Raw genomic sequence first — 15,560 nt, 5'->3', positions numbered from 1 at the left:
CATTTTTACACTCAGCTTTAAAAGTTAAGGTAGTGCTAGAATAAGAAGTCATTTTGTAGTGCCTTGCTGTCCAGAGGAGAGCAACCAAGCTGGTGAGGGGTCTGGAACACAAGTCATATGAGGAGCAGCTGAGGGAGCTGGGGTTATTTAGTCTGGAGAAGAGGAGGCTGAGGGGAGACCTGATTGCCCTCTACAACTGCCTGACAGGAGGCTGTAGGGAGGTGGGGGTCGGCCTCTTCTCCGTGGTAACAGATGATAGGACGAGGGGGAATGGTTTGAAGTTGCGCCAGGGCAGGTTTAGGCTAGATATTAGGAAAAACTTCTTCACCAAAAGGGCTGTCAGGCTCTGGAATGGGCTGCCCAGGGAGGTGGTCGAGTCCTCATCCCTGGAGGTATTTAAAAGAAGGATAGATGAGGTGCTTAGGGACAGGGTTTAGTGGTGGGATGGCAGGGTTAGGTTAACGGTTGGACTTGATGATCTCAAAGGTCTTTTCCAACCAAAGTGATTCTATGATTCTATGAATCTATGTTTAAGGTGACACTTGTAAAACTTAGATATCGGTGTGCTTTTTTTTTCCCTTGCTTTGACAAAAAGCATCTGCATGTTATTGATAGTGAACTTTGGGTTTGTTTTTTTTTTCTTTTAAAAAAAGGTAGCAGAAGGTGATGATGCACTGTCTGGAGCTTCATCTGAGCATCATCATGGAGTGGTGGAGGATGCGTGGTCTGAAAGTAGAGATAAACCAACTCTGTTTACTCTGCGCCATCCGGAGGGTGATGGTGCTGAAATGGAAGGGTCTTCAGAAAGCACACCTGGAGATGGTTTGGAGAAAATGGATGTCAGCAAAGACAACAGTAACTTCTCTGCTGGGTCAGACCAAACTACACTGGAGTACCACGATGCAAAATCACCTGGTGATTTTGAAGATGATGTCATCTTTATAGCTGCTCAGCCAGCTAATTCTTCCACTGAAGAAGCTGCTGATTTTCAAGAAGTGGAGGAGGAAGAAGCGGTGGAAGAGAAACCTTTCCAGATGGAACAAGCAGGTTCATCAGAACTAGGAGAAGAAGCTGGTGTGTTTTATCCTACGATAGCCTACATTTCTGATTTTTTCAAATAGCTCCAAAAGGTTAAATGAGTGCAGCAGTTAAGGTTGAGTGTGCACAAGTGTCCTGGGCACTTGTCCCCAGGCTTTTAGAATTGCCACTGTGTTTGAGTCCTTTTTTAAAAATCCTGGGCATTGTGAATGTATAAGCCCGTTGGCTGGCGTATCTTGTCTGTAATTGCAGCTGAGAGGCAGCAGTGATTTGGGGGAGTTTTGAAAGGGATACAAGGTGAAAACTTAGGCCTCTCAATATGTTTCAAGGGTCCTTGTGTAGGCTGCAGGTTTTTTACAGCAAACATAGTGTATGGCATGCTTTGACTAGATAGATTTTAATTTCTACACACACACACCCCCCTTTTTTTAACCACCTCATTAGTGCTCAGTTAAATAGCTTTCTTCTGGAAGTGAGTCTGCTTGTGTATGTGCTTCTCATTACAGCTCTGCTTGCTCATTTTGCTGGCTCAAAGGCTTATGCAGCCTTTTACCAAAGTTGGTCTTTGGTAATTCAGCTCAACTCAACTTGTGGAAGCCAGTCCAGCTGCTGAGAATGTGTTTCTATGAGCAGGTCTGCTGGCAGATGAGAAGAGCTGTAGCTCACTAGCTGGTGAGCAGTGATGAAGAGTTGGGAATGAAAGTAGGGCAGGAACTGGGAGATGTGCCAACACAGCTACAGTCCGTGTTTGACAGCCAGAGCTCAGTCTGTGCAACTCTCTCCAGAAAAACTTTGCTGTTCCTGGGACATGTCTGCAAGTGTCAGAGGTCTTGAAACAGTTGGTAGCAGTGAGCGCGTACTCCCGCCTCGGTGCATCATATGCAGCCTGATTCAGCCCTCAGTCTGCGATGATTCTGGAGGATCCTGGAGAGCAATTGTTGCTATTGAAGTTCCTCAGCTCCTTGTCTTTCTAAATAACAGGAGTGCCCAGATTCAGACCCCATGTGCATGGGTAAAAGGGATTCTCCAGATGGGAGCGTTCCTAGTCAAGACAGGTGAAAGTATCTGCCTGCCCTATTTTAGATGTCTTGTATTTGGACAAGAAATGAAAGGTGCTTTTTGTTAGAAATAATGTCATTTCTGGACTATGGTACAAACACTCCCATGCAATTTCCATACCCTGGAAGCAGTAGCGGGCAGTCCGTATAGCTCTTGTTTGGCCCAAGCTAGCAAAATGATCACAGTCCCGCATGCTGTCTGCAAGGGTTGCAGGCTGGTTCTGGAGGAAGCAGGCAGTAGAAACAAGGAAGCAAAGGAGGCTGTTTCTAAAATGGAACCTGTGGAGATAAAAAGAGGTTAGCAAGCAGCTGGGTTTGAACACCCCCCAGTCAATCGCTAGAGGAAAGAATGAGACCTGAGATGCATTCTTGTAGAAGAGGGGAAATGGAGTCAAGAAAGGAGAGAAGCATTGCTGGGATGAGATAAATACCCAGAGGGAAGACAGACAACTTACTGCCCCATTGTTAAGAGGGAGGGATGTTTCCTGAGGTTTTTATGCATGAGGTCAGTAGTCTCTCATGTTTAGTTTGTAAACAATATCAGTGGTCATTTTGTTTTCTTGACTGATAGGTTGCATCAGACTTCTTGTTTTACTGGAAAGAAGTATTCAGACCTTCTTGTGCATTTGGAGTCTTGGTAGCATTGCTTTGTTAGATCACTACCCTAGACGAAATACATAAAGGCTCATTTAGGAATCCTAGGAGCATTTTAAAAGACATGATGTGAAGTGCAGCCCGGAAGTCACCCATCTGTCTGTTTTTGTAGGATTTGTGGGAGAATCACATGCTGAACATCATACCCTCCCTGAGGACAGTACGTCAGTGTTTAAAGCTGCTGAGGCAGCTACTTTTGGGACTGGAAGTGAAGAAGGGTAAGTTTAGAAAACAGATACATCTTTGGGTTCACACAACATGGAACTGCTGGCTTTCCTGTGTTTGCAGACTGTGATTTTGACCTGGTATTGGTTCCTTCCTGTGTTCTTATCTAGAATGGCTTTCCTATTCCTTTCTGTCTGTGAACAGAACTAATTTGGCATGAATAGAAGCCAAATTGCCTGGCTGCCAATTGGAGCCTTTTTTTCTCCGGTCGTTGCAGACCCCAAAGGCTGGTGAGAAAGGCTTCATTCAACAGGCTATACCAAGCTTTTTACAGCTTGAGGGTTAATAAGCAGATACGGTGAACACAGGCCCTGCTTTTGTCTGAAAATTGTGTAGCTAAAAATTACACACAAGATTCCTGCAGAAGACAAGTCATCTCTTGTTCTTTAATGCAACTCTGTTGTTCTGTGATCCTCTATCGTTAGATAACTGGGAAGAATGTGGAGTGCTTGGTTTGTTGCATAAACTGAGTCACAAATTGAATGTAGATATGTTGGTAAAGGAGTGTCTAATTCTCCATCGTTTTTTCACTTTTGGAAACTTGAACATTTTACCATGAGAAGGTAATTTGTAAAGCTCTTCCGGCTTTGTTTTGAAGCTTGGTGATGAATTTCTCTTTTTCTGTTCATGAAGTGAAACAAACCACCAGGAGTCCAGTACATCCTCTGCATCAGAAGAAAAAGCCATGCCAGCTGCACCAGATCCAGAGTTTTCTGAATCCCTGGGGGCAGGCCGTGAATGTACGTACAGTATGTTGGAGATGTTGTGTGAGTTAAGGTAGCTGAACTCCTGAAGTAAAACAAGGAGTTTGCCATACCGCTACAGGTGTCTCAGGCTGAAGTGGTACTAGCACGTTGCTGCTAACTTTCATTGAACTGCAGAGAGAATACCCTCCTCAGAGAAAGTCCAGGTAGAAAATGTATAGAGTGTGTTCCTGTTCTTGATAAAGCTGTTCAGAAAACTGGTAGAATTTAACATTGTAGAAGGAGAGACCAGTATTTATTTTACTGTCGTACACCACTACTAATTCGTGTGCTATGGGATCTGCTGCTTGAGTGACTTTTAAAAGGTACTGCACCCTCGGTATTCAGGCCGTGAAGAACAGCTTCCCATCAGTGTGCCTTTCCAGCCACCCTTCCCTCTCTTGTTCTTTTCCTCTATGGACTTGCCAACCGATTTGCCCCTTCCTCTTTTTCTTTTTTTTTTTTTTTTTTCCCCTCTTCTCCTTTATTGCGGGGCTGCCTCCTTTACCAGATAGGTAGTTGTGGCTTCTAGTTTTTGGAGAAAGCCCAGTATGTGTGACAGGTTGGAGAATTGTATTGTAGAATCATAGAATCATAGAATGTTTAGGGTTGGAAGGGACCACTAGTGGTCATCTAGTCCAACCCCCCTGCAGTGAGCAGGGACACTGCTAACTAGATAAGAGTTCTGCTCAGATCACTGCTAACTAGTGTAGTTCCTGCTCCCTCTGTGACTTCCTGTTGCTTAAACCTGTGTATAACGGTTAAGTTAAAACTGTATAAATCTCTTCCAGCTGTGACAAGTATCCTTGACCGTGAGGTCCCTACTCATTCAGAAGATTGCCTGGAGGGGAAGCGCGTGCATTTACCTGAAGAACGTAACCTAGAAGCAGTGGAAGTTGAAGAAAATCTTCCTTTTTCACAGGAAGAACAAACTGTTTCTAACAGTCTTCCTCCAACTGGGGAAATTCATGTAAGTAAACTGTTTTCCCATTTTCTGCAAAAGAGAAAACACTTTGCAAATTGAGGACGGTCCTGTCTCACTGACCGTTAGAAGGCACGCAAAAACATGATTACTACCAGTTGTGTATACAGCTTGCATTGTAAAAGCGCTCACTTTGTTCACGGGCGGTGGCGATCATTAGCCATGAAGAGAAAGCAGAAACGGAGCATGTGCTTGCATACGCTGAATACTCTGTTCTCTGTCCCTTAAGTGCATAAACTTTCATCGGTAGGAGAGAGTTGTTGTGGTTTAGCTGTAGCCAGCAACTAAGCACCAGACAGCCGCTTGCTTACCTCCCCCTCCCCCCCGGTGGGATGGGGGAGAGAATTGGAAGGGTAAAAGTGAGAATACATAGGGGCTGAGAATAAAGAAGTTGTAAAGTCCTTGACTAGTGTAAGCACTACTAAACAGCAGCTGCAGCACTGGTGTGTTATCTCGTGTTTCCCCCCAGCAGTCTGAGGTTCAGCCATGTCCCGGAAAGCAGGGCTCCATCATGCCTAATGGTTACATGGGAAGACAAACACCATCACTCCGAACACCTCCCCCTTTCCTCCTTCTTCCCCCAACTTACATACTGAGCATGACGTCATATGGTCTGGAAAAGCCCTGTGGCCAGTTGGGATCAGCTGTCCTGGCTATATTCCCTCCCAGCTTCTTGTGCATCTGGCAGGGCATGAGGGGCTGAGAATAAAGGCAGTTTTATAAGGAAAGCAAAAGCCACACACACAAGCAAAGCAGAACAAGGAATTCACTCACTTCTTCCCACCAGCAGGCTGGTGTTCAGCCATGTCCAGGAAAGCAGGGCTCCATCATGCCTAATGGTTACATGGGAAGACAAACACCATCACTCCGAACACCTCCCCCTTTCCTCCTTCTTCCCCCAACTTACATACTGAGCATGACGTCATATGGTCTGGAAAAGCCCTGTGGCCAGTTGGGATCAGCTGTCCTGGCTATATTCCCTCCCAGCTTCTTGTGCATCTGGCAGGGCATGAGAAGTTGTAAAGTCCTTGACTAGTGTAAGCACTACTAAACAGCAGCTGCAGCACTGGTGTGTTATCAAGGTTTTCATACTAAATCCAAACCACAGCACTATGCCAGCTACTAGGAAGAAAATTAACTCTGTCCTGGCTGAAACCAGGACACAGGTACCACTGTATGTTTCTAGCTTCACATTCAGTGGTTGTCTGAAAGGAAAAGCAGCATTTCATTGTCCTCAGTTTCATCTAGTTCAGTTTGAAGTTAGCCTGTTTGGTGGTAAATAATGCATTAACAGACATTTTTTAACTTTAGGTTACTGAAGAGAGTGCAGCTGAGGCACAAACCTTGGAAGCAGCACCTGAAATATCACCGTACAGTGATCTACATCCATTAGGCAATCTTCAATATGGTTGTGATATTCTAGAGCAACAGTTCGCATGTGATTTGCCTGATAATAGAGACAGTGAATGTGACATGGCTGAGGGAGATGGAGAGCTTTTTATATCTCAGAGTAATTTTACTTTAGTCTTGGAAGGAGAAGAAGGTGAAGCGGAGCTGGGAGACCCTACATTAGTAGGTGCTTCTAAGCCGGCTGGCACAACAACAGAGGAAAAACCTGTGAACATTTTAGGAAATACTGAAAACCAAGAACATGTTACAAACTCAGTGTCCACTGTAACTAGTGATCAGGAATCTCAGAATATTGCAGAGTCGCTCCCATATGTGCCTGAACCCATTAAGGTAGCTATTGCTGAGAACTTACTGGATGTAATCAAAGACACAAGAAGTAAAGAATTTACATCTGAAGTTGTAGAACAATCTATTCATGAAACCATAGGTAAAAAGGTAACTACATTCCAGAAGGCAAAAGCTCCCTTAACAACTGTGCCAGAAGGAGTGGAAGATGAAACCAGCATACCTCAAGTAGAGTATGTCATTACTCCTAGAACCCGTGCAAGGGGACAACTAAGTAGAAGTCTAAGTATTCCACTGGCAGGTGATCAACAACTATTGAAGACAGACAAACCAGTTTTGTTAGGACTGCCTCCCAGGAGAAGTACCAGGAGAACGAAAGAAGCATCTGAGTCTTCTGGCCTTCAAACAGACACAAATGCTCAACGGGAGCAAGTGGCTGTGATCCCTGCTACTCCTAGGAGCTGTAGGAAGCCTAAACTGGCTAATTCAGAAAAAGTAGAAAGCAGCCATTCTGATGGGGAAGCACTGTCCGCCAGTACGCCATCCACAGCCATTACTCCCAGAAGAGGATTAAGGAGAGCAAAGGAAGCTGCATCTGAACTCTTGGAAGAGGCTAATGGGGAAACTTCTCTTGCTGCAGGTAGCATTATTGCTTCTGCTCCTGCCAAAAGGACCAGAGGAGGGAAAAGCTCATCAGGAGATGAAGAAAGTGGCTGGGCTGACACCGGCCGAAAGACAAAACCAGCAGTCAGTGCCAGCAGAAGCACAAGGAAACGGAAAGACCTGAATTCACAACTTGCTGAAAATACTGTTGAGGATCAAGGGGTGCAGCCTGGTGACCAAGTCCTCTTACCTGTGCCAGCTAAAAGAGGCAGAAGAAGAAAGATGAGTTCATTGGAAGTTTCACAAGATTGGGACCTTGATCGGTCTGCATCTTCGCTTCCTCAAACAGAACTTCAACTTCCTGTCACTCCTAGAAGAAGTGCTAGGAAGGTGGCACAAAATCTCCTGGCAGGCACAGAATCTCTCTCTACTCAGAAAGACATACATTCAGGTGGGAAAGTGGAAATCCTTGAAACTCCTAGGAGGAGAAGAGGAAGAATTCCCCACGCTAAACCCGAGAAAACAGATTCTCATGAGCAAACACCTGCCCAACCAATTGAGGAATCAGCCACACCCAGGACTCCAGCAAGGACAGGGCGTCGGGGCAGAAAGGCACGATCAAGATTGGAGGAGAGCACGGGGGAGGAGGCCTTCCCCCAAGAACCTGGTGGCGGTCCTTTGGTGCTTGAAGACATAAACCCATCAGGACATGATGAAACATCAAGAACTTTACCAGATCGTATTACAAGAACCGGATCCCGCAAAACTGCCATGCATCAGAAACTGTCTGAGGAAAATGAGTCCTTCCTTTTCTCTCCTCCTCTCACAAAGCTGACAAAGAGATTTAAAGGTAGGTGCATTGTGTTCACGCACAAAATAGGGCATATTGCTGTCTTTTAAACGATGTAAAACAGACTGCGAAGGCTTTGAGTATTGTAAAGAATGTAACCGGGCAAAAAAAATAATTTGGAAAGAGGCAATCCATCTTTTTTCTGAACTCTACATGCCTGGCTGACTAGTTGTGGTTTAAACAGATGAGGAGTCTTCTCAGAGTAGAGTGAAATGAAGTTTAATCTTAATTTCTGTCATGAGCTTAATTTCTATCCATTTTTAAAACTGGAGGGTAGCTGTTAGTATGTGATTCCCATTCCTGCCCCCCAGTGGAGAAATAAAGGAGACATGCTTCCAAATTCTGTTCAGTTTTTAACTTAAAATGAGCTGCATCTTGCGACAAACTATACAGCTGTTTAATTATGTGGTCGATTTTCGTGGGTATTTACTTTGTTAGTGAAATTATTGCACATAGGGTTCTTTTATTACACTACATGATAATAACATTTTTTGAGATGTGTGAGGACAGTTGATGCCTCTTGAGCATAATATCTTTGATTATGTAAGTGCAGATAAAATCGCTGCACTGGCTTACTTTTCTTTCACAATTTACTGTAAAAGAATGGATTCCAAGAGGCAGTTACTAGGCGAAAAATACCTCGACATCAAGTGTTTATAAACCTGATTGGACCTTTTATTTCAGGAAGGTATGGTGCTCTTGATTATCAGCTGTAATTTAATGTCACTGTCCTTTATGTGTAATGTGTGTGCATGTTAACAAATACATTGTCATTTTTAGCTGGAAAAGCAGACCAACCTGTGCAGCTTAAGGATTTAGACCCAGACTTGTCTTCTCAAATTGTCTTTTCACCCCCACTTTCGAGATCAAGGAGAAAAAATGTGTCTAGCGTTTCCCAAATTGTGAAAGAACCAGTAAGTAAAAACTCTATTTGTCTCACTTTCTTCATTTTTGCTCTGTACCGATTTTTTAAATCATACTTTGCAATGCTTTGCCTTTTTCCTTGGAAGTATATCTAAAAAGAGAGCCTTAAATAAATCAGGTAAACAGGGGTTTTTTCCTTCGTGAAAACTAGCTGCAAAAATAAATTTTGAATCTATGTAAGTCAAGAATTACTAAGTATTGCTTTAACAAAAGGCACAGTGGCTTTCTTTAAACTTAGTTGGTGTGTTATCTGTTAATTTCAGAATTTGAACTTGTAGGATGGTACCATAATCTGAAATGGAAGGTTTGTTTTTTGTGGAGAGAAATTATAATGCTTTTGGAAATAACTTAGTCGTGACTTCTTCATTAAAGAAACATTCATTTTTATTCTGTAGAAGTGTAAGAGCTTGTGCATGAGTAACGTTTTTGTTTCCTTAACGTAGGAGCTTCCAGCTAAGGAGGAAGAGGATACCAAATCCATAGAGTCTGTGGGAAAGCAAAAATTGAAGAGAGGTAGAACTGCAAAATCAAAAATGAAGCAAGCAAGCAAGTATAAAATACTTTTTGAACACTTATGCACATTCCTTTATCGTGGTAGTGATTCAGCTGTTAGCCACCTAACAACTTCTTCCTCATTTGGCTGTGCAGTTCTGCTCTGACTTTACAAGCCTGTCCAGCTTGCTGGTCTAATAGGCACCTTTTTTCCCCACTTAATGGTTTAGTTTTCTAATGGAAGCAGAAGGGGGGGTTAGAAAAGGGCAAGTGGATACTACTTTTTGCAATGATGGCGTGCTCTTACCTTGTCTTATTCCACCTCATGAAACCACACACTTATGTCTGTAGTCTCCCATATAAGGCAGGAGGGGGTCAAAAAGTTGGTAAAGAGAACTTCTTGTTTCTGCATGTTTTCTGGTTCCTTGTGGAAAAATGTTTGAGGAAGGACATTTGCCTCTGAAAAGATGGGGAGTGGGGGGGGTCTAACAGCTGCTATGAATAGTGACTGAGAATGCTTGGGACAGCCTGGTAAGGAACAAAAGCAAAAGAAGCTTATTTATGTACCTTTTCTGCCTTGATCCTTTCTACAAAGCAGCCCATAAATAATTCTTTGACATTGATTTTTGTCATTCCACTTTTTTTTTCCCCTCTACTAAACACTGCTGGTAACAAAAAATCAATTTGATACTTCTCTTTCTTTTCAGAACCACAAGAAAAGGAGGTCCTTGGTCACCTCCACCAGTGGAAATAAAATGCATCTCTCCTTTTGGAAGTCCAGTGGATGGAACAAAAAGCAAACAGAAAGAAACTGGAGACACAGCAGAGAAGACTCAACGGAAGGGCAAAAAAAGACTGTCTAATTTTCCAAAGCCAGTTGTGTGCCGGAAGATGCTGTAACCGTTTTTTAAGTTTATAATGTACACCACTGTTTGTAAAGTCATCAAATTTTGTGGATTAGTAAAAAGAAAAAAAATAATCTAATTTGGAAGAGCTAATTTATATAAATTATTGTAAAATTTCATAAACAAATGGTCTTCAATAACTCCATATGGAGTGTGATTTCCTCAGTCAATGCAGTTTTCTATTTTATATTAAGGCTTCATACATTTATATAATATGTAAATACAGCTTATTTTAGGAATGTTAAATAAAAATGTATACTTCACAATATACTTACTGTCTGATAGCTTTTTGAGGGAATAGTGGGTTGAATGGCCTGTATTGCTCAGAAATTTTTATGTTGGTTTGCAAGAGTTGCTGACCCTGAAAAGTGAGGCCGAAAGCTTTTTAAGCTTTTTAAAAGTTTGCTTAGAAGTCCTATAACAAGTAAACATGTAAAACCTACTAGTTTAAATTTTATAAATGATATTTGACCTTCTGGCCCAAATAATTGGGCTCACGATACAAACTGGTAATTCCTTACATTCATGGTTAAGTTGTACTGTATTGAAGTCAGAATGTAAACAATTGTATTTTAAGCTGTGCAATATTTTTTTGTATTTGTCTTAAACTTTGGCAAAGCTGCTCTTTAGTTCGTAAAACTAGATCACACCTCAGATGTTTCACTATTTTTTACAATTTGTTGTCAGCAAAAAATTAACTGTATAGAGGGTGTGATGGTTACAATAGCATATCAAATTTGAAGGGGTGTTACCCACATACTTTGAAATTTGAGCCAAAATTATTTTCATAAGGTTAATAGGAATGTTACTGTAATGGAAATAACATCTGTAAACATATTTTGCAATATTTGAAGCCTGCATATCACAGCACTGAAAATGGTAAAGCTAACATAATAATCTGAAAAAGGTAAAAAAAGTACAGAATTCTTGGTTACAAACAATATTTTTGAATAATTATTTCATTAATAATCTTGGGTTATGGAGTAAATGTCCCTATAAAGCTTCAATTTGTAAAAATAAATTCAAAAACCCTATTCTTTTAAAAGCAGACATGGAAGTACTATTTTGATGTGCAGTCTTTTAGCCAATGGATTATTTTTATGTATGTTAATTTATATATGGATGCAACTTTGCAGACTACAGAATGGTGGAACCTGACATTAAACTTTTCAGTTAGTAAAAACTATTATAGTTACTCTAAGAAATAATTTATTGGTTGACTAATACCTTGTACATAATGGATGAATGTATTAATGACAGACTAAGCTTGTAAAAGAAGCTGCTTCTGGGGGCCATGATTTTTCTATCTTGGAACAGGCCATTCTAGAGAAGCAGTTGCATGCGCTTGGGTATTTTTCTCCTTGGGAGTATTCATGACTGAATGAAAGCTGAAAAAAATGCCACATGTTGACAGTGTGAAAGTGGCAGTTTGAGTGAGACCTTTCGGTCAGGTTAGTAATTATTTACTCTCGAGTATTTTTTTACTTGAACTACAATATAAATTCGGTCAAAGAGGAAGGGGGGGGGAAGTTCTAACTATTTTTTTAAATGCACAGTGTACAGAAATGCAGTGAATAGCTCAGAAAATGGGCTAAAAGATGAAACTCAAAACCAGAAAACAATGGACATCAAATCTGAATAGACCTTTTGTGTAGTGCACAAGAGTATTTATAAAATGCTCCAATTCCTGATCAAATGGAATTGACTGATGAAATGCTAGTGAAGATTGCTTAATAGGATTTTAATGTTTCTGTCATTTATACTTACGTTATAGTTTTTGTATGAAAATCAATTAGAACAAATGAAAACATGATACTAGCTAATTCTGTTGATAATTTGTAGTAATTTTTAGCCTCTATTTTCAGCTCAGCTGAAGTAGCCTCATTTGGCAGTGCTTTGGAGGAAAAAAAGAAAGCAATAGTAATAACAAGAAAACTGGCATGAGATTTAATAACTTCCTTACTTTTGTAATAGTTGTCATTTTTTACTCTAAAGGCATTTTAATCCAATTATATGTTAAAATGTTTTCCTCCATTTTTGTGCAGTTACTTAGATTCAGTGCGTAGTTCTTGGATGCTGTCCAGTTTCCCCAGGGAGCAGTTGAAAAAGAATAGGAGTGTAAGCATAATGTGTAACAAGGAATGGGATTTCAGAAGGTTGAAGGACATAGAAGGAAATGGCAGCAAAAACAGGCACTGGGAATTTTCATTTAGAGCCTGAGAAAAGGAAAAGAAGCCAGCTAACAGCATCAAGATGGCAACTCAAGGATGGGAGTGGAGAAAACAGATTTTACTTGAGGGTTTTTTGTGTAGGCTTGCTACAAATACGTGAAGGATAAAGTAGAAAAGATCATTTCAACGAGGATAAGCGAGATCCAGTGCCTGAGCAGTGCTTCTTAACAGTGAGGATTAATGGGGAAGGAGACTGCCTTTTAAAAATTAAAGTGGCTCAGGGGTGAGTGGCTGAGCAGGCCAGGAGTCTTCAGAGAGAATTGCAGGTGTTCACACATGTATCTGATAGGAAGATGGTTTTCATGGTACCAGAGAAGGGCATGAGGGGCCTGTGTAAGAAAAAGGGGTGATGCATCATGGTGGTGGATGCGTGCAGAAAGCTCTAGGGGCATAGAGCAGCAATTCTCTTGAGAGCAAGAGGAGAATTTCACGGGAGCTACTCTGTGCAGTTCATCACTAAACACAGCAATTCTGAAGTTTTTCTACAGCAGATTTAATTGCTTGAGGGTTGGTTGGTTGTTTTTCTCCCCCTAAAGAAGAGCTGGGATTTCTCAAGAGTGTTTTGATAACATCTGCTTTGATCTAATATCGGGCTGAAGCTAAGTTGTACATCTGTACCTTTGGGGCCGTAACCCCAGGGAAGATTGCACTGGAAGGTTGACTGCCTTGGGGTAGTAAACTCTCAGCTTTCAGAAAGAATAAAAGTAGGTGTAATAGCAGATTTTATTTCCAGGAAAGACATAGTAGGGGATATTAGTGAAGGGAGAATAAATATTAATAAGACTAAGGGCTGTTGTTAGAATTTGTCAAAAAAATAAATGTTTCAGTAGAAATAGTTCCCTGAGTTACCTCAGAGAGTTAACACAAATATTCATAAGACTTTATCTCTTCAAAGGTTTAGAAGCCAAGGCTGATGAAAGCATTAAGTCCAGGTTATAACGTGAAGGGACGTTAAAGCAAATGCATTTCACTTTTGATAGCCACTTGGTGTTTTAAGTATTAACGGATTCACAATGACTGCGTTTATTTGCCTTAATATCTGTACATGCCTAGTGTGCAAATAAGGCCACAGATAACGAAATAGTTCAATCCCCCGTCAAGGACTTCCTCTCATGGACAACTACTCTCAGGGTTGTCAGCGCAATAAATTTATCTGCTGCAATTTCATCAGTTCCCATGTAACTAATCATAAATAGCTTAGCTGTTCAGTTCTGGTGGAGAGAAAAGCAAGCTCAGGCAGAATCCATAGTTTCTGGTGAGTTAAGCAATGCTTGTAACCTATTAGTCTAGGCCAATCTGAAAAGACTATGAAATAATGGAATTTCAAGGAATAAGATTGCATTTGTTTCTTAATTATTTGTACTTTTATGTTCTGTGCAAAACTTCCAGGTTTCCATTGCAGGAATGCTTTTTTTCACCAAAGCAGTCAAGGTGATGAGTCTCTTTGATATGCTTGGAGATAAACATCCTGTGGTTCCTTTTGAATTAAAGCTGTTCCTAAAATAAAATGCATTTTCCAGTGTACTGTGCTATGCGGATGAGCCCTGTGTGAGATGGAGGGGAAAAACACAAGTTACGGTTACTGATGTGCCCGTCCATTGAGGTTGCTTACTCCTCGGCTGCGTATCACCTGGCATAGGTCAAGAGCAGTCACTGGTGTGGCGTGCATTGCCGTCGAGCTTGGTTTAAATCCAGACTGAAAGGTGAATTACTAGGGAATGACCGATTCCTTGTTTTTTGGTACTACAGTTGTGATTTTAATACCAGGGAGAGAAGGATGCAGGAGGATAGCTGTGTGATTTCTGTGGACACCAGCAGCGCAAGCGTGTATGACCCTGGGAATCCAGGGCACAGGAGCGCCTTTACTTTTGATCTAGCCTGTTGGTCTCCTAGTGGCTTCCTAAAGGATGAGAATGGTAAGCTCATGGCAGCAGGATCTAACTGTTACACAGACCAGGTAAGACATTATTCAACGAAAAAGCGGTTTTAGCTAATACACAGTTGTAGACTGGTCAGTTCGTTTATCTCCCATTATAGACATTCATGTAAATGGAATGCAAATGCTGGCGTTTATCAGTTTGAAGCATTAGCTAGATTTTTATCTGCATTTCTGTCATCCCGGAACTCAGTACGCTTCCAAGTGTGTTTGCAAATCTTCATTCCTAATTTAAACTATTAGTGGGGGCACTCCTAGTGGACAGCAGTGCTTGTGTAGGCATTTGCTTGCTCCTCTATGAAGAGGATGCACTTGATCGATTTTCAGAGAGAGGTCTTTAGTGATGTCGGTCAAGCCTGGCAAGGTTATAATGCTGCTCTGCTGGCGTTTGGTCAGACCATCTCAGGGAAGAGCTATTTGATGGTGGGATACGATGCAAAGAGAGGCCCGGTGCCCATTGCGTGCAAAGAGCTCTCGAAAGCCACCCAGAATCAGGACATGAGCAAGCAGTGCCAGGCGGGATTAGCACAAAGTGGTGTTTGTTTCCCAGGTCTTCCCAGGCTGTCCTTGAAATGACTCAGTTAATTTCAAATTAGCAAAAATAGAAACTGCGAGCACACGGAGCAACTGACAGTACAAGCCATCATGGACCCTATAAAATGGTGTTGAACAAAAAGTTGATGTAGTACAGCTAGACATAGCTAAAGCCCGAAGTGATCATGTGTCACAGGTGTAATTACTGGATCCTTAACAGGAGAACCAAAAATGTCAGGTTTCTAGTCAACCTTGTTTTCAACACCTGTTTGAACATGGATCTTCCTTTACCTACCGTAAAGCGAGCTGATCTTTAATCTCCGTTGGGCTTCCTAACTTCACTCTTGCACCGCACATTCATGAGGAAGTCTTTCCAGCACCTCAGCAAGGAAATGAATGCTTTCTTCTGGACACCTTTAGAGCATCCAGAAGCTTTATAGTGCCATACCTCTCCTGTACAGTAGGAGCCATGGTTTCAGCCTTGCCGTGCAGCTTTTGTAGCTGCTGGATGCTTGTGCTCCATCAGCATCCTTCTGCGCTTACAGCCCAGTGGATTCTAGCAGTGCCATAAGCAGACAGCTTCCCTCCCATGCAGTAGAGCCTTCTGTCTACAAAAATACCACTCCAATTACTGAAGGCTGCTTGTGATTTGCTCCGGTGCCGCTTCCCTTAAGAGCGAGCCCCTTGTTT

General features: G+C 41.8%; 1 protein-coding gene across 4 annotated transcripts in view; it reads left to right on the top strand.

Annotated features, from left to right (window-relative positions):
* The window catches only part of AHCTF1 (AT-hook containing transcription factor 1), a 43,899-nt gene extending 30,101 nt beyond the window's left edge, over positions 1 to 13,798 (top strand). For 3 of the 4 annotated variants that reach the window (XM_035892245.1, XM_035892230.1, XM_035892238.1), the window contains 8 exons: positions 654 to 1,074; positions 2,863 to 2,968; positions 3,609 to 3,715; positions 4,510 to 4,688; positions 6,012 to 7,848; positions 8,629 to 8,762; positions 9,216 to 9,322; positions 9,972 to 13,798. In XM_035892245.1, coding sequence (XP_035748138.1) covers positions 654 to 1,074; positions 2,863 to 2,968; positions 3,609 to 3,715; positions 4,510 to 4,688; positions 6,012 to 7,848; positions 8,629 to 8,762; positions 9,216 to 9,322; positions 9,972 to 10,164 — 3,084 coding nt within the window. In that variant the 3' untranslated portion in view covers positions 10,165 to 13,798. The remainder of the gene's footprint in view (positions 1 to 653; positions 1,075 to 2,862; positions 2,969 to 3,608; positions 3,716 to 4,509; positions 4,689 to 6,011; positions 7,849 to 8,628; positions 8,763 to 9,215; positions 9,323 to 9,971) is intronic. The other variant, XM_035892234.1, reaches the window with a different exon arrangement.
* The last annotated feature ends 1,762 nt before the right edge of the window (positions 13,799 to 15,560 follow it).

The sequence above is a fragment of the Egretta garzetta genome, unplaced genomic scaffold (genome assembly GCF_000687185.1).
Source record: "Egretta garzetta isolate BGI_Z169 unplaced genomic scaffold, ASM68718v1 scaffold130, whole genome shotgun sequence".
NCBI classification, from domain to species: Eukaryota; Metazoa; Chordata; class Aves; order Pelecaniformes; family Ardeidae; genus Egretta; species Egretta garzetta.
This window is presented reverse-complemented; position numbering and strand designations above follow the sequence as displayed.